The following is a 23604-nucleotide window of genomic DNA, read 5'->3' as shown; positions in this document are numbered from 1 at the left end:
ATCAATCAAGCGAAATTACAGTTGATTGAGGCTCAGTACAAGCAGCGGACACTTAAAGAGGAGGGCTAGAACTTTTAAATGCAGATTGTTGCTTGGAATGAGGTACGTGATGAAAATAAATGTATTCGAGCACCTACTATATATATATAAACTTTAAACTAGTCTTACCAGTTTGCTGTCCACCTCCGACCGGCATTTGGTAAAAAAAACTTCGGCTGAACATAGGTCGTCATCTTTTCGACAGACGTGAAGTCTCCATTTCCATTTGAAGGTCTCCACATATTATATGCTACCTATAGCCTGCACCTGCGTCTGGATCTGCCTTTGGTTAAAACTCTTTTAGTTATCAACCTTTGGTGCACTTGGTGTTAATTTCTGAGCATTAATCGAACGATGCCTTAGAATGTGTACGGTGGCCAATCGAAGCTGTTAGTACTGACGAGAATGAGCATTATTGTCGCTATAAAAACAGCTCATAATCTCTCAAACCTTGAGTTATACAACGCCAGCTTATTGGTGTTAAAACAAACCATTCTTAAAAGACGTTGGTGATCGGTCTCACCTTATGGACGTCTGTAGTTCTACCCGATGTTGGTTTGTAAAGGCTTGAGTCTAATGTCTAGCTAAAGCACCGCGAACCCCAACACAATCACGAGAGCAGCCGCTTATTTTCCATGTGTAGAAGATCACCCCTAGTGGTGTCAACACTACCACAAAACTTCATGCACATGCAAAGCTTGGAATGTATGCAATGTATGTCTCCTGTGTAAGAAAATACTTTGCACCCTTCGAGCCAGTGTTCAGTAATTGTCCGTGTACATACTTTTTAATATTACGTTATAGCGGAATAATTACTTTTAAATTCTATGTTTAGTGCTCTCTGTCAGTGCGCCCCACGGCAAGCCATTTACTAAGTAATCAATGAAAGATGACATTTTAACATAAAATCATTCTGCTTCTTATCTGATCGTTAAATTTTAAACCGGATCCAGTTTACGAGCACCAATACTTCCAAAAAGCTCTGGTTTTCTACGTTTACACTTTGAACAGGTGTGAATGTTCAACATAATTATTACTGTGTTAAAACGGGTGAGTTCATGTTTTATAACTTATTATGTAAGCGGGCATTTAGTCTTAAACCATTCCGAATTTGTACAATATTATGTTGTATATCTTGCAAAAGTACTGTAGGCAAAAATCACCGATTCCAATCGGACACAAGGCCTGGTGATCGGGCTGCGACAGTAGAATCTGGCAGATGTAAGATTCGGTTGTGAATTATTAAGCCCATCTGAGTTAGAGAAAAGAATCAGTATGTCTAGATTAAATGTGCATTATGGTCACGTGTGAGGTTCCTAAAACGTAAGGAAATATGTAGCCAATTTATAATTTATTGAAATTTAGGAGGCGTGTTTCTAAAGAAGCCTGTTGCTTCAGAAGGTTCTGGAAAGATTACTATTTACAGCTATTTCGAGGTCCTATGCCTTGATCGTTGTGAAACCTTACAAGAAGGCTGCCCACATGGATCCATCTCAATCAGAAGGAACAATACTAAGGTAATATACAATTTAAATTGACAAGAGGTGCAAACTACTCTGTATTTCTTTACAAAAACAATGGTTTCGCATCAATACATCTAAATATAGCTTTTTATATATTAACTGCATTTTGTTTTGGCAGATGCCACCGGGACAAACTGTGGTACTCCGCGGTCGTGACATTTTAAAATGGATGAACGGTCCAGCTGCAGAGGCAGGTGGTTAAGTTTAAAGCCCGTTTTTAATTTTGTCTGCTGCGGCCGTGGATTATTTACTGATTGAGAATTAAAGTGTTTGTAGATCTGCTCCAGATTCAACTTCAGAGCCTGGCTAAGTTTCGTTGTTTGGTGTTTAATCGCCATCTAATGGCCGAAATCTGAATATACTGGCAGCAACTGAGGGTTTTGCAGTTGTGAATGAAAGAAATTAGGAGGAAATATAAAAATAGTCCTGGAAAATGATTTTTTTTTAACCAAGTCGAAAATATCCTAATGAAATAGGGTTAAGGAGTCTTAGCTAAACACCTAATTATCGTTATTCTTTGGGCTCTGGATTTTGTGCATTGCAATGATCACAAATGAGCCATAATCTAAATTAAGAAAAACTTTTGGTCAAAAGTTCGTCAAAAATACACAAAAAATAAACCAAACACGCAGAGTAATTCGCATAAATTTGGATGAAGATGATCTTCAGATATGGTATAAACGTTTGCTACAAAAGCTGGGGCCCCAGTAGAGTGGCTCTCGTCCTATCGAGAGGTGATGCCGAAAAAGCCGTTTACAGGCGCAAAAGAATAATGTAAAGTAACTGTCAGAAGCAAAGCAGAATGTATCCTGGAGTGGATTAAGGATCGTGAAATTGCAACATGGGACAATGTCTGTGATATTCTACCTTTGCTTCTTTTACCCTGCAGTAGACACATCGGCTTAAGGCTAAATCTTACTGGGTAAAGTTAATTTTGCCTTTATACCTGCTTCATTTTTTTGGCATTTCTTCCTATAAAAGATTATCTGACCTCCCATACTCCAAAGACTTTTAAATTATTTTGTTACCTCAATTTCGTTAATAAAACCAAAAGCGTTCTACGAATGTGCTGTTGAAAACAAAACATTTAACGTGTAACAAAACACAATCACAACGCTGAAGCAAAATATTAAACAGTGTGTGAACAATATGAACGTATAAATACGTATGCGTGTGTATATGCTTTCTAAAATAAATGACAAATTTTATCTAGCACCTTTAGTACAACACCATCGCAATGTCTTTTGTGATTTACAGAGATCCAATAGAAGAGTTCCGTGATTTTTAACTTTATTGTTCTTTTTTTTTTTTTACCGCAGGCTGAGTGAGCGACTCGTTTAACTGAACGGTAAGCTAGAGGTAAGGACTGAGCTGGCAGCTCTGAGGTTTCAGTGTGTATCCGCATGCTTTAAATTGTGGTATTAATGTGCTTAAGTAGTCGCGCATCAACTAACTAAGCAATTTCCAATTTAGGGTCACCTACATGTTAATAACTGAATGAAAACGGTTATCTTAACATAAAACGGCATGCCAGAAAGGACAAAAGGAAACTGAGTAAGTATGGGTGTGTGAGTGCGCCTGCAGATGGACTGACTGGCATCCAGTTTAGGGCTGGTCATGATCCTTGTGACATAAACTTGACTCGCGATGTTGGAAGGCAATAACAAACGAAGCTTGTTCTGAAAATAGATGGCCTAAATGAATGGAAAATGGAAATGTTCATTTCAAAACATAGCTTTTTTCTGCTGTCACAAATACATTTTTATGGTCTTTGCAAATGTGCTTTTTTTTAGCCTTCTCTGTCATTCTGTCTGTCATTCATATTTTTAGGCATCCAATGACTTTTTTTCTGTAATAATTCTTGACATATGTCCTTTAAATTATTGAGTGTTAAATATGATTTTAACTGTTGTCATTTACAACACATATACAGAGATGTCTTGCTGTTGCTGGGAAAGGGTCTGCCTCTCCCCAACTCTCAATTTGAAAGCAAGGGTTACAAACAGATTATGAACTGACTGGTTTTGCTATTAATGCACATTTATTTCTGTTTGAATTTGACAATAACACTAAATTTCATAATGAAATACAATTTTGCTACTTGTTACTTTCCTCACACATCCCTTGATCTTTCATTGTGTCTCATGCATTGCCCATGAAGCCCACATGTCCTTCACTTCCTTAAACAGATGTGCTCCTTGAAGGGAAGTATTTTTTTTATTTATTTATTTATTTTGTTTAGGTATGGTTTCTTGACACAGGTGTGATTTTTTTTTTTTTCTCACCTGGTCTTGCAATGTGGCTAAAGAATTTGCTTTTCTCTGTCATACATTTTATGGGAAGCCAACTTTAATTTTTATATGCAACTCCTATATTTATACAAAGGAAACAGAAACATTTGTGTTTCTGCTGTATTCTGTAGTGAACATCATCCCAATGATATCTACACAGAAATACACAGTTACATAATATAGGAGGCAGCAGGTCTGAGGAAGAGACTGAACCAGCAGCCTCGTGGTTTAAAGTAAAATGCCCTAGCTGCAAGTCAAAGCAGGAGCCATTTAGTAAATTGATTTTTTCTTTGTTCTAATGAATTACACTGCTATTCCATGCACTCATATAATTGTCCACTGTAATCCAAAATGGAGATGATAGTGTCTCCCATGAAACTCTTGCTGGGGTAATGGCCTCTTTTCTTTATCTTATAGGTATACCCTGCGGTAGTCAAAGGATCTTGTTAATGCTTGGATGTTGACTGAATACGTACTCTGATATTAATGCAATAGATACAGTAGATAGATATATACTTTATTAATCCCAAGGGGAAATTCACATACTCCAGCAGCATACTGATAAAAAACAATATTAAATTAAAGAGTAATAAAAATGCAGGTAATAACAAACAATAACTTTGTATAATGTTAACGTTTACTCCCCCAGGTGGAATTGAAGAGTCGGGGGAGGAACGATCTCCTCAGTCTGTCAGTGAAGCAGGACAGTGACAGCAGTCTGTCGCTGAAGCTGCTTTTCTGTCTGGAGATGATCCTGTTCAGTGGATGCAGTGGATTCTCCATGATTGACAGGAGCCTGCTAAGCGCCCGTCGCTCTGCCACGGATGTCAAACTGTCCAGCTCCGTGCCAACAATAGAGCCTGCGTTCCTCACCAATTTGTCCAGGTGTGAGGCGTCCTTCTTTATGCTGCCTCCCCAGCAGACCACTGCATAGAAGAGGGCACTTGCCACAACTGTCCGTTAGAACATCTGCAGCATCTTATTGCAGATGTTGAAGGACGCCAGTCTTCTAATGAAGTATAGTCGGCTCTGTCCCCTCTTGCACAGAGCATCAGTATTGGCAGTCCAGTCCAATTTATCATCCAGCTGCACTCCCAGGTATTTATAGGTCTGTACCCTCTGCACACAGTCACCTCTGATAATCACAGGGTCCAGGAGGGGCCTGGGCCTCCTAAAATCCACCACCAGCTCCTTGGTTTTGCTAGTATTCAGGTGTAAGTGGTTTGAGTTGCACCATTTAACAAAATCCTTGATTAGGTTCCTGTACTCCTCCTCCTGCAGCCCACGAATTAGCCAATTCCAATTAACCAGCTATGGAAAGTGGTTTCACTTAGATTACTCATAACCTAAGTAAACAGTCACTGCTATAAAGAACACAGAAGGCAGAAATGTGTCCTTTCATGCCATCAGGTTGAAATAAAAGGAAACACTATGACAATTACTTGTTCTTGAGCGTATTTTAGAGAGTTCCAAAATGTAAAAACTAAGACACATACTAAGTAACAGTTTAGCCTCAAAACAGACATGCATAGTGAGCAATAATAAGCAGCAACATTATATTATTAGAGCATAATGAGGCTAATTATTTTATTTTAATGTTGTTACAGACCACAGACAACCCCTTCAAAGCACATAACTGGCTAGCCTCATGCTGCAATGTGTATGGTATCACAGGATCAGCAACAACCCTTACTTTCTGGAACAGTAAACACTTCAATAGGAAACAAAACGATCAGGCAGTGTACTTGGGTTACTGCTAAAACGGGTAGAACCACAGAGGGCTAAATTTACTTGGAGTTACTCGTGACCAAGGAGAGAAGTACGAGGGTTCTGGAGAGTCTGGGACACCTGACTAACCTTTTGGGCCCACTGATCCAAAATTGTGGGAGGCTCCTTTAAAAGGTTTTTAAAAGCATAATATCTACTGTTTAATAAAACACTAAGGTCTGTGTGTCCAATCCTCCTGAACAATCCGATTTTCGGTGACGTGAGAAAAGAGGAAGAGCAAGTGTGAGACCCACGAGGAAGAGTAAAGGCTCGTGCTGAGGGAGTTGCCTTCAAAGACACTTTTCTTGTAATTGGACTAGACAAGTTCACAGTGTCTGAAGTGAACAGTGTAGCCTACATCCTTGTTAGTCCCATTTTCCTTAAGCTTTTTAGGCCTCTTTTCTGGGTGCACAGAGTGATTATAAAATATTTGTCTTCTGTCTTATTTTCTGCATTAGTTTATTTGTTGTGCTTAGTTTTGGGGTATCTTTGTGTCTGTTTAAGTAATCTATACAGAGAAGTCTCACAAAAAATACTCCAAAATGTGTTGCTTTTTTCATTATTTGTTAAGCAAAGTAATCTAACACACAAGTATTCTGTTGTAAAAAATATATTACACTCCCCTCAATGGTAATAAACAAAACACAGTTAAAGGGGTGGATAAGACTAAATACAAATGTAATCATTCACGCCTGATTTGATTTAGGTTTGCTAATTATACACTGAGTTGCCAGTTTGTACATTCCCCTTCCTTGCTACATTCCAACGTGTCATATATCACGATAGTGATGTGCGGTATAAATCGGGCAGACCAACATCAGCAAGTGTTCAGTTGAGCAATGGAATTAGTAAAACAAGTGACCTTAATGTATTTCAAGGTGGCGTGATAGCTGGCACAAGATGTGTTGTTTCTAGCATCACCCAAATGGCTATACAGTAATCACATCAGACAAGCTCTTGTGGATTAACGGAGTCTAATGAGAACTGAACATGCAGACATATAAGCTACAACCAGTTAAATCATATTCAAGTTAAGTTTTATGTTTGGAAAGTCATCTGAGAAAGCACCGTTTATAAGATGTTGTCTTAAATGGGATACAACAGGTGAAGGTTTAGTTTGGTACCAATGTCATCAGCAAAAAAGAAGAAAATGTGTCTCTAAGGATTGACTGTTAAGGATTGGGAAAAGTTGTTTGGTTGCACAATCCAGGTGCCCTTTGCATCATGCGGTTGGAAGAATGAGAATTTGGCACAAGCAGCCAGTATCCTTGAAGCCATTCTGGTTGGTGTCAAAAGTACCATGAAGTAGTCACAGTATGATGATGTGTGGAATGCTTTTCTGGCACATGGAGAACATCTGAACAGCAAAGCAGGTCTTAATTTCATTGCTGATCAAGTTGATCCTTCCATGATTACAGTTTATCCAGTCAGATGGGCACTTTGAACATAATAGTACACCATGTCATAAGACAAGTATCATCATTGAATGGTTCCTGAAACATGACAGTTTTCCTTGTTTTAGTAGCCTGCACACTCACTGGTTCTCACACCCATCTCACCTCTTTGATATCAGTTGGAAAGAGCAGTTTGTAACAATAAAGTACAGCTGTTCTGTTTGCAGCAACTGCTAATGCAATCATTTCTACATAATATTAAATTCCTGACCAAGTCTTTCAGCATCTTGTACTACCCATGGCAAGGCAAATTCATCTTGTTCTGAAGGCCAAAGGAGGTGCAACACACTACTAGACGAGTGTCCCAATAAACTGGCAACTCAGTCTACATATGACTAGTTTTGGTCATGATAAGAGTAAACTTGTCACGACCTTGTTTCTAGAGATGACACGTTAGGATTATTAAAACCTCTGAAAAAGATTTATTGATGTTTTTCAGTCTACAAAAGTTAAAAAAAAGTTATTTTTAAGGATTTGGCCCTCAAAGGCACTATTGTCAGGGTTGTATTGGCTAAATGCACGAGGTTTGGGATAATAGTCTTATCTTCTCAGGATTGGTGATCTTCCAAAATGATAAAACTGTAATAATATTTGCCAGTTTCTTTTGACCTTGGTTAAAGTCAATGTTTATGAGTCTACCTTCAAGTGGACACTTGCCAAAAGGGCATCTGGGTGTAAGCAGAAAGGTGAAAACAGCTATTCAGGAATTACTGCAAAGTCTCATAATTTATCAAAATGCACTTGGATGATCCTGGAGAAGTACAACTTATTTTTAAAGGAACAATTGAGTCAAAAATACAATTATTTTAACAACCATGTGCCCAGCCCTCTTGTAGAAAAGTTACCACTGTTCTTCCACAGTATTCTTGCCATTTATAATAAACCATGCCAAGGTCATGGTAGTGTTGTATTTTTGGGAATCTCTTGTTACACCAGGAACTGGATAATTGCACACCATTAAATGAAACCAAAATTTTTGTTCTTTGTTATGATATTATTCAAATATTAGACCACCAATGTGTGAGGTGAAACTATAAGACAATAATCCAAAACACATATTACAAGGGTTGAAGAAAAATGTATTTACTGTAAAATGATGTAGATACTAATGAAAGACCAGCCTCAAACATGTTTGAAACAGTGCGACACAACCAGAACCAAGCAATATATGCCTCAAAATCAAAAATCTAACCAATCTGAATCAGTTCAATCAAAGAGTTGACCAAAAATTCACCTAAGCACTTGGAAAGACTGATTGGTAAATTTAGGCAACATTTGGTAGCAGTTATTTTTGCCAGAGAAGGTGCAATCAGTTATTGGTTCAAGAAGCACATCTTCTTAGCCCATTTTATTGAAAACTACCCTGACAGCATCAGCTGCAAGGCAAGAACCATCCCTGACATAGACTATTCATATACACACCCGCACAGCTCCAATTTAGAATCAGAAATAACCCAAACTCATCTTTTGGAATATAATGGGAAATCTACCAAGGGACAAAGAACACATGCATACTTTTTGAGGATTTTAATCTAGGATACTAGATCTGTGAAGCAGCAATGTTACTCACCACCCTATATAGTAATATTATGTTAAACGGATTCTTGAATAATTAAGCACAGCATTCAATTAAGTACAGCTGTGTGTGTATTTGCACACAATATGCTTCTGTGCAAATTAAGTGAATGGGACTGTTGGATTGGCAGGCTCCAAAATTGGTTTTCAGTCTCCACATCAAAGTCACACCTGGTGAAGAAAGTTGAGAAGCAACAACTCAAAGAAAGTCATCTTAAATAAATGTTTTTGGCAAAGTAAAATCACTAGTGTTGTGTGTCTGGGTGGTAACTGTGCCGCAAAGGTGGCAACAGATAGGGTAATGGGGTTAATATTTACAGAACACCTTTGCACACCTGATAGCAGAAAGTTGGGGGCATAAGTAGCAGATTCCCAACCCTCGAGTCAAGAGGCCCAGAGATCCACAGGCCAGCAGGTGAAGCACAAGATCTTGCTTGCCATTTCTTGGCTAAGAAGGAAGTTGGGGTAATGCGACTCATGGCAAGGCCAGAAAGGATGCCAGGGGTCTAATATCCTACTAGTTGTTAATAAGGCAGCAGTACATGGTCTCTAACTTTAAGAAATGAGAGTGTGTTGCCCCTTTGCAGGAAGAGGCATCAGTGGAGCTGCTTTGGTGACCCAGCTCTTTAAGGAGACATAAGAGTTTAGAATATAGGGACACCAGAGGCCACTAAGGGAAGTTCTAGACTGGCATCACCATGGCCTAAGGAGGTACTGATGCTGGAAGTGAGTGAGGGGATTAATCGTATTTGACTCTAGGAGGTGATTAGAAGCCACATGGTGAGATAAATCAAGAGTGAGGATGAAATTTAGGGCACAGGGTCAGATCAAACAAGACAAAGAGGAGGGAGGTGGGCAAGTACACAGGCCTTCTCTGCTGAAAGCTGTCAATTTCCTTTTATATGTATTTTATCTTCTCTCAACCGACTCTCTGTGTTTTGTTATTTATCATAAACTGAACTATTTTGGTAGGAGCTAGTGTTCTGGTCATCTGATTATTACTTGAAGGTGAGATCCAGTAAGGGCGCTATGGTTTTTCAATGCATGTGTACTTGCATGAAAGATGTTCCTCCTGGAGGGGCACTGTGGCTGAAAGCTTAGACCTGTTGCCGTACAGCTTCAGGGGATGGGATTGGAGTCCCAGCCCAGTCACTGTCTATGTTGTATTTTCACTGATTGAGAACTAGAAGTCTATGCACTAGGAGTGTGTGTGTGTGTGTGTAAAACTATGCAGTGGGCTGGTTCTTACAATGTCTGGATAATGCTGAGGTTAATATAAAGTTGAATAAGGTAAGTGGGTGAAGAGAATAAATGAATGGACATTTCCCATATACAGCTTAAATATTAAATTTTCTGTGAATGTCTTTGAACCAGAGGACCATTAGGACAGTTAACCATTTGGAATGTAAGAGGAGACTTGCATATAATGTATAAAATAGTTTATGATATTACACTTGAAACGTGAATACCTTTTTAAAAACTTAACTGGGAGAAGAAAACCATTGTTTATGACTGATAAGCTGGTGTTTCACTGAATGCTGCCCTCTTGTGGGTACATCTTTGTTCTGTATATTCTTGAAATTTCATTTAAAAAACACACCTATACAGCAAGAGGCAAAATAAAATGTATTGCACCTTGGACTTAGTTTACAGTAAATTGCAAAATATATATTGAAGTAGAGATGTCAAAGTTTCAGCAGGAAGTAATTTTTCCAGGAAAACAATGTTTGGATAGATGTCCTTTGCAGAGTCTCAAATTAGACTACTTTTCTCATTGCATCAACATTGTGCAGGATCCCCACCAGTGTGAAAATTAAAACAGTGAATACAAACACGAACAGGTTTCATCAGTCCAAACCGGGGTATAGGTGCCATGTTGGATGAGCAGCTTGAGCAAAAGATCTGGAAAAAAAGGGGAAGAAATTGAGACCAATAAATTGGACATTTGGTCCAGCACAAAGAAAATAGTCTATAGATATTGTACGAATGTTATTTTACACACTAATTGCATGTAAAGTTTAATAAATGAAATGCTTTTTTATTTAACTGGAAACATACAACTTAAAGATAATTAGCTCTATACCTAACCTAATGGCACAAGCATCTGAGGTTTCTACAGTGGGGTGTAAGCATTACAGATTTAGAGATGCAGTAAAAACTGACTATAAGAACATATGTTGATAACAAAATGAGAAGGAGGACTTGACTAAATCCAAGGTACCAGGAAAGCGAAATGCTGATGTGTGTGTGTGTATTTATTATACAGTAGATTATATTTTATATATATATATATATATATATATATATATATATATATATATATATATATATATATATATATATATATATATATACACACACACACACTAATTTCATATTTACAATGTTCCTCTGTACTATACAATTGTCCCCGTCCCCCCCATGATGAGATGCCTATGTATAAATTTGATTTTTTTTTCTTTCTGTCTATTTAACGACTAATGAAACACATAACATACTGTAAATAGATGTATAGGTGCTGGTTTGTTATGAGCACTATGCTATATGAGTAATAACAAGCAAGCAAACAAAAAAAAAAGCTTTTGTGTGTTACATTAGAACAATCTTGACAAGAACAATCATTTAGCCCAACACAGCTAATCAGTCCTATGCACTTCACTCTTCTTAAAATAATATCTAAAGTCTAGTTTAGAAAGTCCCTAAAGTCCTACTGTCTACCACACTACTTGGTAGTTTATTCCATGTGTCTATGGTTCTTTGTGTAAAGAAAAACTTCCTAATGTTTGTGCGGCATTTATCCTTTACAAGTTTCCAACTGTGTCCCCACGTTCTTGATGATCTCCTTTTAAAATAACAGTCTCAATCTACTGTACTAATTCCCTTCATAATTTTAAGCAATTTAATCATGTCTTCTTTTAATCTCGTTTTGCTTAAAATGAAAGGCTCAGCTCTTTCCATCTGTTTTTAATAATTTATACCCTGTAGCACTGGAGTCAGCCTAGTCACTCATCTGTGGACGTTTTCCAGTGCTGCTAGGTCTTTTTGTAGCCTGGACACTAAAACTGTACACAGTACTCCAGATGAGGCTTCAGCAGAGCATTATACCTTGGACACATACTCAGCACATCGTGATATATAACCTGACATTCTGTTAGCCCTCTTAATGGCTTCTGAACATTGTCTGGAACTTGATAGTGTAGAGTCCACTATGACTACTAAATCCTTCTTCATAAGGTTTACTTTGAATTTTAAGATGTCCCGTTGTGTATTCAAACCTAACATTTTTCCTACATGTAATACTTTACATTTACGGACATTAAATTTCATCTGCCACCTATCTGCCTAAGCCTGTGTGCCGTCCAAATCCCTCTGTGATGAGTCACAAATTCTAGATTTTCTGTCACTCCACCTATTTTGGTATCATCTGCAAACTTAACCAGCTTGTTACTTATATTCCTATCCAAAGCATAGCACTATCATGAACCCCTGTTGAACACTACTCTAAACATCAGCCAATTCTGATAAGGTTCCTTGTACCATCACCCTCTGCTTCTTGCATATGAGACAATTTTGCATCCATCTACACACATCACCCTCAGCTCCCACTACTTTAAGTTTGATGCCCAACCTCTAATGTGACACCTTCTGAAATGCTTTCTTGAAAAATCTAAATATCATAAGCTCCACTTTGATCGTATCCTTTTGTTGCTTACTCATAGAATTCCAGCAAGTTAGTAAAACATGACCTCCCTCTTCCGAACCCATGCTGACTGTTCAGAGCAATTCCTTTCCTTGCCATGTCTTGCTCGATCTTATCCTTAATAATTCCTTCCATTAATTTACCTGTGTTACACATTAAGCTTACTGGCTTGCTTCGCTCTGCCCAGTCACCATTTTTATATAATGGGACAATGTGTCATTTTCCAGTGCTGAGGAATTTCCCCGGTGCACAGTGACTTCCTAAAAATATGCATCAAAGCTTTATATATGTACTCACTAACGTGCTTGAGAATTCGAGGCTAAACATAGTCTGGTCCTGGTGATTTGTTTGATTTCAGCCTATTTAATGTGGGCAGTTTGTCTTCCTTTACAACTTCCAAAATCACTCCTTAGTACTTCCTTAGTAGTCCTTTTTTACAGCTGGAAAGTTATTTACTACCTCACATGTGAAGACTTCAGAAAATAAAAGTTTAGAGCATCAGCTATTTCAAAGTCTATATGTTTTAAATTTCCATTTACTATTCGTGATGCACTTCACCTCCTTGACTGTCATTTTTCAACTAAAATACTGAAAGAATCTCTTAGGGACATCTTTCGCCTTATCAGCTAGATTCCTCTTTAACTGCCTTTTAGCCTCCCAAATATCCTTCTTAATGGCTGCCTTCTTGTTCTCATAAGCAGTATGACTTACATTGGAGTCATCAGTCTTATACACCTTATTCAACTGTTAATACTGTTCCATTTTTTTCTAACCTTTTATGAACCTACTGTGGAGTTTTTCTTAAACTTCCTACTAATTCGAAATGTAGTTACTGCATGTACCTGTCCTGCACTGCATGCAAAATGCCTTTCAATCTGTTCCACTGCTCCATGACAGTCTCCATCCTTAAAAGCTTATCCCAGTCTATCCTCCTTAGACTTTGCCACAACTGCTCAAAATTTGGCCTACCAAAATTAAACTTAACTCCTATGAAACACATCTTTGCCTTCCCAGCAAAACAAACAAAACCAAATTCAAATTAATAGGGCTTCTTCGGAAATTGCAAGTCATCTGCAACATAAACCTGAAATATCTGCAAGTTTATCAGTTCTGTCTTGGCCACTGAAAAACTGTCAAATCCTGGCTGTTACACTCCCAGAGTTGCTTATCTGAGCAGGTCAATAAGGTAAGATTTTTACTGTTAATTGCCAATATTGAAAGATAAAAGTTGGTAGGCTAAATTCTTAAACTTATGTGAACCCTCAACACATACTAACTATGTGACCCAGGGCAGCCAGTTGAGAGGGTTTCAATTAATCAAAAATTGTAACAATTGAAGTTGAAGTCTTGGGATGGTGTTTCACTATAGAAAGTATGCTTTATGAAATTGTTTCAAATATGATGTAGTGTATGAAATGTAATTTAAGTGCATTGAATTTGAGGTGCAAATCAGAGTGGGTTGAGTTGGGGATGGTTTCTCTCTGCATAGCTCACCTTTCCACAACTTCGGCAATGGTGTCGCCTCCTCAGGAAAGTGAAGACTACTCTGCAGGCTGAGCAGCAGTCACAAGCACTGTCCGGGACCCAGGTGGGAGGAGCTGCTGAAGAACAAAAAAAAAAAAAAAAAAAAAAAAGATATACTGTGGTAAAATGTACACCAATGGTACAACCCTTTCCTTGTCCCTTGAAAAAGATGCCATCTACTGAAAAAAGTACCCATCTTTTTCATTGGCATTACATCAAGGGATATACAAGGAGAGTGGTGTGTGGAATCATATTAATGCTAGAAAAGGTTCAGTTCTGTTCAATACATAAAAGAGAAAAATCATTACATTGATTTAAGAATAATTACCAATGGATTCTTTTCACTGTCAATAAATAGCAGAAAAACAGCAATTAACATTTTTAAGGTGTTCAGGAAGAGGTTTGCTATTATGCTATAAAATGTTCAGCAACATGGACTTGTTTTTCCATATTAAAATTGTGTCTGTCTGAAAAGCCAAACTATTTCACAAACATCTGCCAGGTGGGAGAGACAGTAAAGCCTCTCATCTAAGAGGAGTGCAATTCATTCATTACAATTACAAATGGAACCAAGTCAAATCTCAAACACTTTCTCAATTAATTCACTTTTTAATTTATATTAATTTTCTTAATTAAGGCACATGGTGTAGCACTAACCAAGCAAATACTTAAATTGTATTAATGAATAAACAAGCACTTTATATATAGTTCTATAACTTTTGTACATCAATTGTAGCTTTCTACGCTCTTAAAAATAATGGGTCTTCAATGGCACTTTAAGTTATTTACTGGGTTCTGTGGTTCCTCCTAGAGCCGCTGCTTGACAGAGCATCATTTCATTCTGGGAAGTGTTCTTTGCATATGAAGATGGTTCTTTATGCTTTTAAAAACTTTCTAATATGTAGGGGAAAAAGAAATCTTTAATGTATGGATGGTAGGCTACCTAGCAGAACTCTAACAGTGACCTAGTCTGTGTTATTGTATGCAGCAAGAGTCTTTTTAAAATCAGGAGCCATTGGTATTTCACAAATTTGTTACCATCTATTCATGGTTATTTACTGCATGGAGCCTGTTATGGATCTAAATGAATTAAGGTTCTTTCTAGAACCGTCAAATGGGTAGGTCTTCTGTGAACCAAAAATGGTTCCCCATCGCTCTGAAGAACCATTCTAGCACCTTTATTTTTAAGAGTGCACTAAATTATTTTTGTTTTTCAGACATTTTCTATCTGTTGCTGTTTCTATCTATGAGAGAGTATTACTTGTTGTATGGAGAGACTTATCCTGAAAGTAGCCAAAATTAATTGGAAGTGTTTTTGTGTGGTTAGCTTGTCCTATTTTCTGCAAAAATATAATGAAAGCTTATGTTAAATATTATATGGAAGTTATCCACTTTCTTATGAATTCTAAAAATATCAATACAGGACAAAGAATAAAGATAAGAGATCCTAAAACTGTAACAAACCCAGCAGACACCTATGAATTACCCACGTCTGAATATCTTATATATAAACGTCTACCACGCGGGTGAGAGTGTGTGTGCGTGTGTGTGTCTGTCTGTCTGTCTGGCCCAGAAGTGAGAGGCTACTGCATGAAGCTCAAAGAAAGTGACTCTGTCACCAAAGTGAAACCAATGAGAAAGGAGAGAAACTCGCTTAGCCGCTAATGCACAAGTGAGGCAAGCACATCAGCAAAACGAAACCTCAGAGGAGAAAGAAACTCGCTTAGCCGCCAATGCACAATGGAGGCAAGCACGTCGGCAAAACGAAACCACACGAGTCTATAGAAATCTCGTTACTACGAAGTAGATTCAGCAGATACTTTCATTATAAAGAAGTGCCCAAAAGACCCCAAAATGCTTGAATGAATCATCCACAAAGCAGTGATTTCTGTAGTCACAGCTCAGTTGTGCAAAACGATCCCCCAAACAAAAACATTGTAAAAAAAAAAAAAATCTTTCCTCATACTGTTTTTTTTTGCTGTTTTTGGTAGTTTTCAGTGATACCTTTTGCTTATTGCTTGTCAACATTTGAAAAACATCCACTGGAATTTAACTCATTGTCACCCTCCTATGGAAATGGCAGACACGAAAAAAAGATAAGAGTTCATATCCTATTAGAAGAAAAAAAACTGTACATTTTTGCAGCTCTTGGTCGCAGCAAAAAGAAAAAAGACGTTGCCAGTGAATTCGGAATTTCACCATTAACACTGTCAACTTTCTTGAAGAAGAAAAATCTCGGGTGGCAAATGTATGCGAATTGCTGCATTTGAAGATATAGAAAAAGCTGTTTTTATGTGGTTAAATGATACTCGTTCAAGAAACATTCCTAATAATGCAGCACTCATTAATGTGAGAAATGTGAGGTTTCTAAACTCTTTTGGGACCGCCCCCATATGGATGACACGCCGAAGAGCATCCCGAAGTGCGATCACCGCATCTGTTGAAGACTGTTTATATGTTGCCGAAGCAACAGCAGGCTTACAGCTCTGATGCGGCTCGGCACTGAAGCAAACAGAAAAGATCTCAATGGGTGATGCAAGGAACAATGTAAATGCAGGCAACAGTATTACTTGGCCACTACCTGGTCACAACCCTGACTGACGGTTGTATCTGTTTATAGGAGAGTGGCAGATCCCGCTACAATAAATCACCCTGTTGTTCCTGTTTCAAGCTGAATAAAGCTGGTTTTGCTAAAGTACTGAGACTCAGCCTCGTGTTTTGGGGTGCAAGACAGGGACTTAAGGCGCAACCCTGATCTTTTAGGATTTGCTTCTATGGCTCCTCACTAGACCAATGTGAGCCTGCTGTTGCCCTTCCCTGGCAGTGGACAAACAATCTTACACAGACGCGGCAATAATGATTTGGGACGCACTTTAGTGTGATGTTCCCATTTGGTGGGGAGTGGGGGAATACCAAAAGAGTTTAGAAACCTTACAATATGAAAAAGAAAAGGATGATTCGGCTTCTGATTGAAAACTGTGCTGTCCACATCATGCTTCCGCGATTACGTAATGTTTGCATTGAATTCCTCCCACTGAATTGCACAGCAGTGCTTCAGCCATTGGATTTGGGCATTGGGCGTATTATCGCAAGGAAATGCTAAGAAAAATTCTCATCAGCATAACTTGTAGACAGGAGAAGATTAAAATGAACATGAATGAAGCTACTGAAATGATTGCAAACGCCTGGACGCAAGTTAAAGAAAGCACTATAGTGACAAATACAGAATCTCATTTCATTGTATGTATGTATGTATATGTATATACACATATATATATATATATATACATACATATATATACATACATATACATATATATATATATATATATATATATATATATATATACATATATATATATATATATATATATACATATATATACACACACATATATATACACACACACATATATATATATACACACACACACACACACACACATACATACATACATACATACATACATACATACATACATACATACATACATACATACATATATATATATATATATATATATATATATATTATATATATACATATATATACACACACACACACACAGGACATGCAAAAAGTTACCGCACTTTTATAATTTCATTGGAAGTGGTGAAGGAGAAGTAGTAATTGGTCATGTCTGAGAATGTCATGTGACTGGGAAAACTGCATTGCAAAAGGAAGGTAACTATGTAGAAAAGTAATGTAATTTGTTTTTGAAATTCTTAATATATAGAGTTAAAATAAAAAAAAAAAAAAAGTGTGGATACTTTTTGAACGTCCCTCGTATATAAAGTACGCATACAACACACACAGATACCGACTGATCAGCCACAATTTTAAAACCACTCACAGTGAATAAAATTGATTATCTCATTACAGTGGAACTTGTCAAGGGGTGGGATATATTAGTCCACCATTGAACAGTCAGCTCTTAAAGGTGATCTGTTGGAAGCAGGAAAACTTTAGCAACTCTGAAAAGAGCTAAATTGTGATTAATAGTTCCCAGTATCCAGTGGCAGGTACCTATGATACCACAGAAGAGCTAATGCAGCACAAACAGCTGAAACGCTCAATTCTGGCCATGACAGAAAGGTGTCAGAATATACAATAGATCACTGCTTGTCGTGTATAGGTCTGTATAGCTGCAGACCAGTCAGAGTGGTTATGCTGACCATTGTTCACTGCCAACAGTGCCTACAATGGGCATGTGAGCATCAGAACATGACTATGAAGAAGGTTGCCTGGTTAAAATGGATTACATTTTCTTTTAGATCATGTGGACGTCAGGGTGTGTGTTCATTTTTTACCAGGGGAAGAGAGGACAACAGGATGGGAAGAAGGCAAGCTGGTGGTGGCAGTGTGATGTTCTGGGCAATGTTCTGCTAGGAAACATTGGATTCTTGTGGATGTGGATGTTACTTTGACATGGTCCACCTACCCAAAGACCTCTGCAGACCATGTGTACCTCTTCATGCCAATGGTATTCCCTGAGGTGGCCTCTTTCAGCAGGATAATGTGCACTACCACACTGTAAAACTTGTTCAGGAATGGTCTGAGGAACATGGCAAAGAATTCAGTTTTGACTTGGCCTCCAAATTCCCCAGATCTAAGCATCTATGGAATAGGCTGGAAAAACAAATCTGATGCACAGAGGCTCCACCTTGCAACTTACAGGACTTAAAGATCTGCTGCTAACATTTTGGTGCAACACATCACAGGACATATTCAGAGGTCTTGTGGAGTCCATGCCTCGATGGATCAAGCTTTTTTGGTGGTACAAGGGGGACCTACACAATGTCAGGTGATTTTAATGATGTGGCTTTCAGTATAAATTGAATCTATAATTATATATATTAATATTATATAATTTTATATTATATATTCATGATATAATATACATATAATAGAGAATTTTACAATTATCTAAATAATAAAGTCAGGTACTTTACATATATAGTACAATATCTTCTGTTTTATGGTTCTTAACTCAAATGCACCGTAATAATGGATCACAGATACTGGCTAGATGAAATGTACCTGCAGGGTTGTTGGTCTCCAAATGGCCACTGGACAGCTCCTCACAGAGTATGCAGACTTCCATCCTTGGACAAAGTACTTCTTCCTCTGCTGTGGAAAGAGACACAAATGAGGTAAGAGGAGAAACTGAAAGTTCTCCACTGAATACAAGAGGCAAAATGTACAATCACATTATCCCAATACTATAAAATAAAATGTTATACATAAACAGGAGCCAGTTTTGACATAATGAGGGAATGCAAGTCAATACTTGTGCACAATGTATATGCTTGAATAGGAAGCTGTAGCCCAATCAATGTATGATGTGTCTCAGTTCATGCCCTAATCCACCAGCAACTCTAACTGAAAGTACAAGCTCATCATTGACTCACTGGTCTCCCCTCACCTCTTAGCCCTGTTCACATCACACAACCGTCATTTAAAGCAGTCACAGAACTCCAGAGGCTGTATACAAGGTCAAATCATTGTCTATGCTGCCCTCGCACTCAAATCAAAAAAAATTGTCAAATTATCAAGAGTCAATTGTCTTATCTTGTAGTCCATGGAACTGTTTATTGACATTACATGAACTATATTCAAGAATAGCTTCATCTTCTATACAGTATGACACACACAATCTGACTTAGTAGTCACAACTTGGCCATTTATAAACTCTAAATCTCCCAAGATACTGAACCCACACTGTTCCTGTAAAGTGCTGCATTTGCTAGGAATATTACATCCTTTTCTTTAAATAAAACAAAAAAGAAGAATGCAGCTCAATATGTAACTTTAAAGCACAACCACTCAACATCATTGTACAATGACAAGTCTAAAATATAATTGTGCTTTTCAGTTTCACATAGTAAAAGGCAGATACTGTGAGCCTACCTCATTGACAGTGCATCAGTATGACAGTCAAAGGTCAGTATGTGTGTTTGTGTGTCATTCTCTTTTTTTTTTGCCAAGCAGATGCTGAAAGTGTATATGCCACATTCCTGGCCTTCTATAGTACAGATGTTAGGTCTCCACCAGCTGAATGAAAATTGCTCATTTCTAATAACATGCTTTTCATTTTCGATGGTTTCTCCTTTGCATAGCTATGAAAATGGTTTTGGTTGACCTGTTTTATGTCATGATGTTTCATACTTTTTAAACTGTTTTTTCATACTTGGAAGGACTGAGTAGCTACTTACCACCGGTAACTATCACCACTTTTACTAAGAACTAGCAACTGATAACTAGGATGTTTTGTTAAAGAACTAAGGTAAGTGTCTCTCTGGTCCACTTTGACCTTTTTCATGTCTACCTTAATGACAATCTGCAATTTTTCCCTGCTAGTCCATTGCCTTAAGGGTAAGGTGGGATGGTCACCATACACATACTGATTTTATACAGGCTGTGACATTTAAAATACCTTCCACAGAAGGTAATATGATGACATAGTGTACTGTTCAATATAAAATTTGTCTCTTCCTATAACTTTTCCCATCTGGGATTGTGTGGCTTACCTCAGACTGCTTTGCATTGAAGAGAAAGTAATTGGGACAGTATAACATGTTGAAGCCATGGCCTCAATTACATTTTTTATCAAGCCCAGAAATAATGTCCCATGCTATCTCTATCCATTTACATTTTTCCCCATACTCAGGAGACATTCATGAATGTGTGACATCACCTTCTACTCCGATGATGCTATTTCTCATCTTGTGTCCCTTATCTCTTCACCCCTGAGCATAAAACAACTCATCTATGGTTTCCCATGACTCTTTTACTCTTACGGGGCACCGTTTCTTTTCTTAGCCTATCATTCAGCTTCACAATACTGGCATGCATGGCTGCTGTACAAGGTATGTACATGCATGGCTGCGTTTTCTTATTCTAAACATGGCTTCTTGCACAGTGTGGCAGCAGTAGGAACATGTTTGATTAGTTAGGTCTCAGATCATTCCTCTGGAGCTGAATACTGCCCTCTATAGTCTTAATGTTGTTGCTGAAAACTGTTTTGGCATATTAAAAATTCAAGATGTTTGGAGTCACTCAGTAGAACAACATGATGTCCACTGAAACATTGGTGAGAATGCTTGCCCCAAAACAAGCTAACATGTAAGCCCATGTCAATCCAAGTATATTTTATTCCACTATTTGTGAGGAATTTGAGTGTGTAAATGATGACCTTCCACCCTTCTGTAAGTGAATACTAAGTCTGATTTGTGATGCTTTCGTCTGGAGTATTAGTTAGTTGTTAAGGTATAAATAGGAGAGCACAAGGCCTTGTTATCTTTTTATGATTTTTTTAAACGTTTTGGAATGCTGCATCATTCTGTGCATTTCAGATTAACTCCAACATACCTTTTTAGTGGTTGTTACTGGAGAGACCCGACCTTGAAGAAGCAGGAAGCAAAATTTCTGTAATTGTTTTCCATGTCTAGTATTGTATTCATATTCTTCTACTTCTTCCCCCCGCCCACAGTAACATTTGCATGACAACATTACAAGAACCACTAATATCCAAAGATAATCTCATCCACACATGGCCAAAATAAGCAGAATTAACAGATACAGTAAGCAAGCTGGGATTTGGTCTTTAAACTGTGGAGCTATAAGGCAACAATACTAAGAATGGTTCCAACTGTGATGATACAGTATAAACATTATGCACTTCAATACTAAAACTAAAATGGCACTGCACGTGGCATTGCCTACATCTTGATTTGTTATTTGCTCATATAATACAAGTAGGTCTTAGTTAAACAGCTGCATTATGGTGGGCATTCAGATGTGGCTCCGGAAATTTAAATCACCTTTTGTATATCATGTTGTTTCTTGCACTCTTCAAAAATGTACAGTAGATGAGTGCAACTGCAGTTCAGTTTCTCATGCTTAGAATTAATTATTGTGAATAAAAAAAACCTGACTGGTCCAAAAAGAGAGTGGTTCAATGACGCAGTTCTTAGTGCTACTGCTTCACAACTCTAGAATTTTGAGTTCAAATCCCAGCCGAGGCTGTACAATGGTGCAGTTTACATGTTCTTCTCTTGTTAACTTAAGTGTCCTCCAAATATATGAAATTTCACAGCTGGAGTGCAGGTTTCCACCCACATACCAGAGATGCACACACAGTAGATTCACTGTGGACTCTAAAATTGCTAGACTGACTGGTGACTCTACATTTCCATTTGTGTGACAGCACACCAAGATGAACTGGCATTCCAACCAGTGTTAATTCCTGCCTTGCACCAAATACTGTAGATTATTTCCTTACACTTTCTCTTAAAATTTCAATTATTTGTAATAACCAGACTCTTTAAAATGGAAAGCACTGCTGTGGAGGTGCGTGATGTGAAAAGCACGAAGAAAAATAAAAATTAATTTCATGGTGAACACCACCTGAAATACTTTAGATTGGCATCTAACGTTGTGCTGAACTCTAGTGACATCTAACCATCCCAAAAATGTCCAAGTTGAATTGACAGGTGACACCCAGTTCTCCCAGTGTGTGCATCTTGTCAGGAACTGGTGTATCATCCAGGATTGCTTTCTGCCTTGCATGTAGAGTTACTGGGAACTGTCTGCATGTTAACCTCAAAAGGTCAGCACCGTACTAAAACATGACTTCTCAAAATGTAGTAACATATACCAGGACGTGCATACCAAACCCAAGCAACAGTGATATTGTGACTAAAATTATTACAAAATAAAATTCTGAACTAAATTGCAAACAAGCTACTTTTTTATTACATGAAGGGACTGTCAGGTCTATTAGTTATTAGCAATTACAGTCTACCAGCCTGCAATTTGGATTGGAGATTTGACTTCAAAGCATACATACAAATAAATGCAAAATGACATAGCCACAAAAATTACATTAAAGTTATTATTTTTCAAGTTTAGAGTACATTGTAACTGTTGAAAGATTTTTTTACAATTAGATCATATGCAAGTTAAATGATTTGGCCAGTATACTCTAATGCCATAAATGTTACCTTATATCCATTATCAAGAGATTTTTTCTACTTGCACCACTTAAAACAGCCTGGTTGGGAAACAACTGATATTTTGGATTGCATTGTGCCACAAGCAGTACATACCATGGAGACTTACACTAATGTCACAGTCACCGTATCGCTAAAGTGTGGATTTCTCTATGGCTACTTTAGACATTGAGGAATCAACTTTCTTCCTTTACTTCGATTTAAAATTATTGAAAAGATACTTCAGCAGGTATTTGGTCCATATGAAATGAAAGACCCACTAACTTCTAAATATTACTACCTGGGTAAAAAAAGATGGGTGCACTTTTTTATATTCCAAAGACTCTTATCAGTCTAAAAGCATATTGCTCTTTCCATGAACTTCACGGGCATGTTAATTTTTCAATACACACATTCATCCCTAAAGTCATTGCACTCTTCATCTGTTTATTAACTCTTTCCCCAGTTTTTCACCAGCTTAGCCCATGGATGTATGACTCACGATTGTGCAGGTAATCTTGGTCATCAATCTCCACTTTACTTGCTGTCACTTCAAAGACAGACTTGAGGATCAGCCGCATATCACTGGCAAAGTTGGTCTGAAGCTGGTCCGCCACGCCTGAAAGACAGACGTACAGTTACATCATTATGCCTTTCCACCCATGCAACTAATTTCCTGCCCCTTGCATACACAAACTGCATTGGCTTTCATAGACATGGTACTCACTAAGCTTGGA

At 37.8% G+C, this 23604-nt stretch overlaps 1 protein-coding gene across 4 annotated transcripts in view; it reads right to left on the bottom strand.

Moving 5' to 3' along the window:
- Positions 1–8141: 8141 nt before the first annotated feature.
- Positions 8142–23604, bottom strand: part of LOC120541890 (lateral signaling target protein 2 homolog) — a 60092-nt gene continuing 44629 nt past the window's right edge. For 2 of the 4 annotated variants that reach the window (XM_039773839.1, XM_039773838.1), the window contains exons 11-14: positions 23370–23486; positions 18915–19004; positions 13844–13950; positions 8142–10551 (exon numbers count right to left, since the gene is read on the bottom strand). In XM_039773839.1, the coding sequence (XP_039629773.1) occupies positions 10429–10551; positions 13844–13950; positions 18915–19004; positions 23370–23486 (437 nt within the window). In that variant the 3' untranslated portion in view covers positions 8142–10428. The remainder of the gene's footprint in view (positions 10552–13843; positions 13951–18914; positions 19005–23369; positions 23487–23604) is intronic. The other 2 variants (XM_039773842.1, XM_039773841.1) reach the window with 2 other exon arrangements.

The sequence above is a fragment of the Polypterus senegalus genome, chromosome 13 (genome assembly GCF_016835505.1).
Source record: "Polypterus senegalus isolate Bchr_013 chromosome 13, ASM1683550v1, whole genome shotgun sequence".
Classification (NCBI taxonomy): domain Eukaryota; kingdom Metazoa; phylum Chordata; class Cladistia; order Polypteriformes; family Polypteridae; genus Polypterus; species Polypterus senegalus.
Note: the sequence above shows the minus strand (reverse complement) of the source record. Positions and strands in the feature narration are given on the sequence as shown.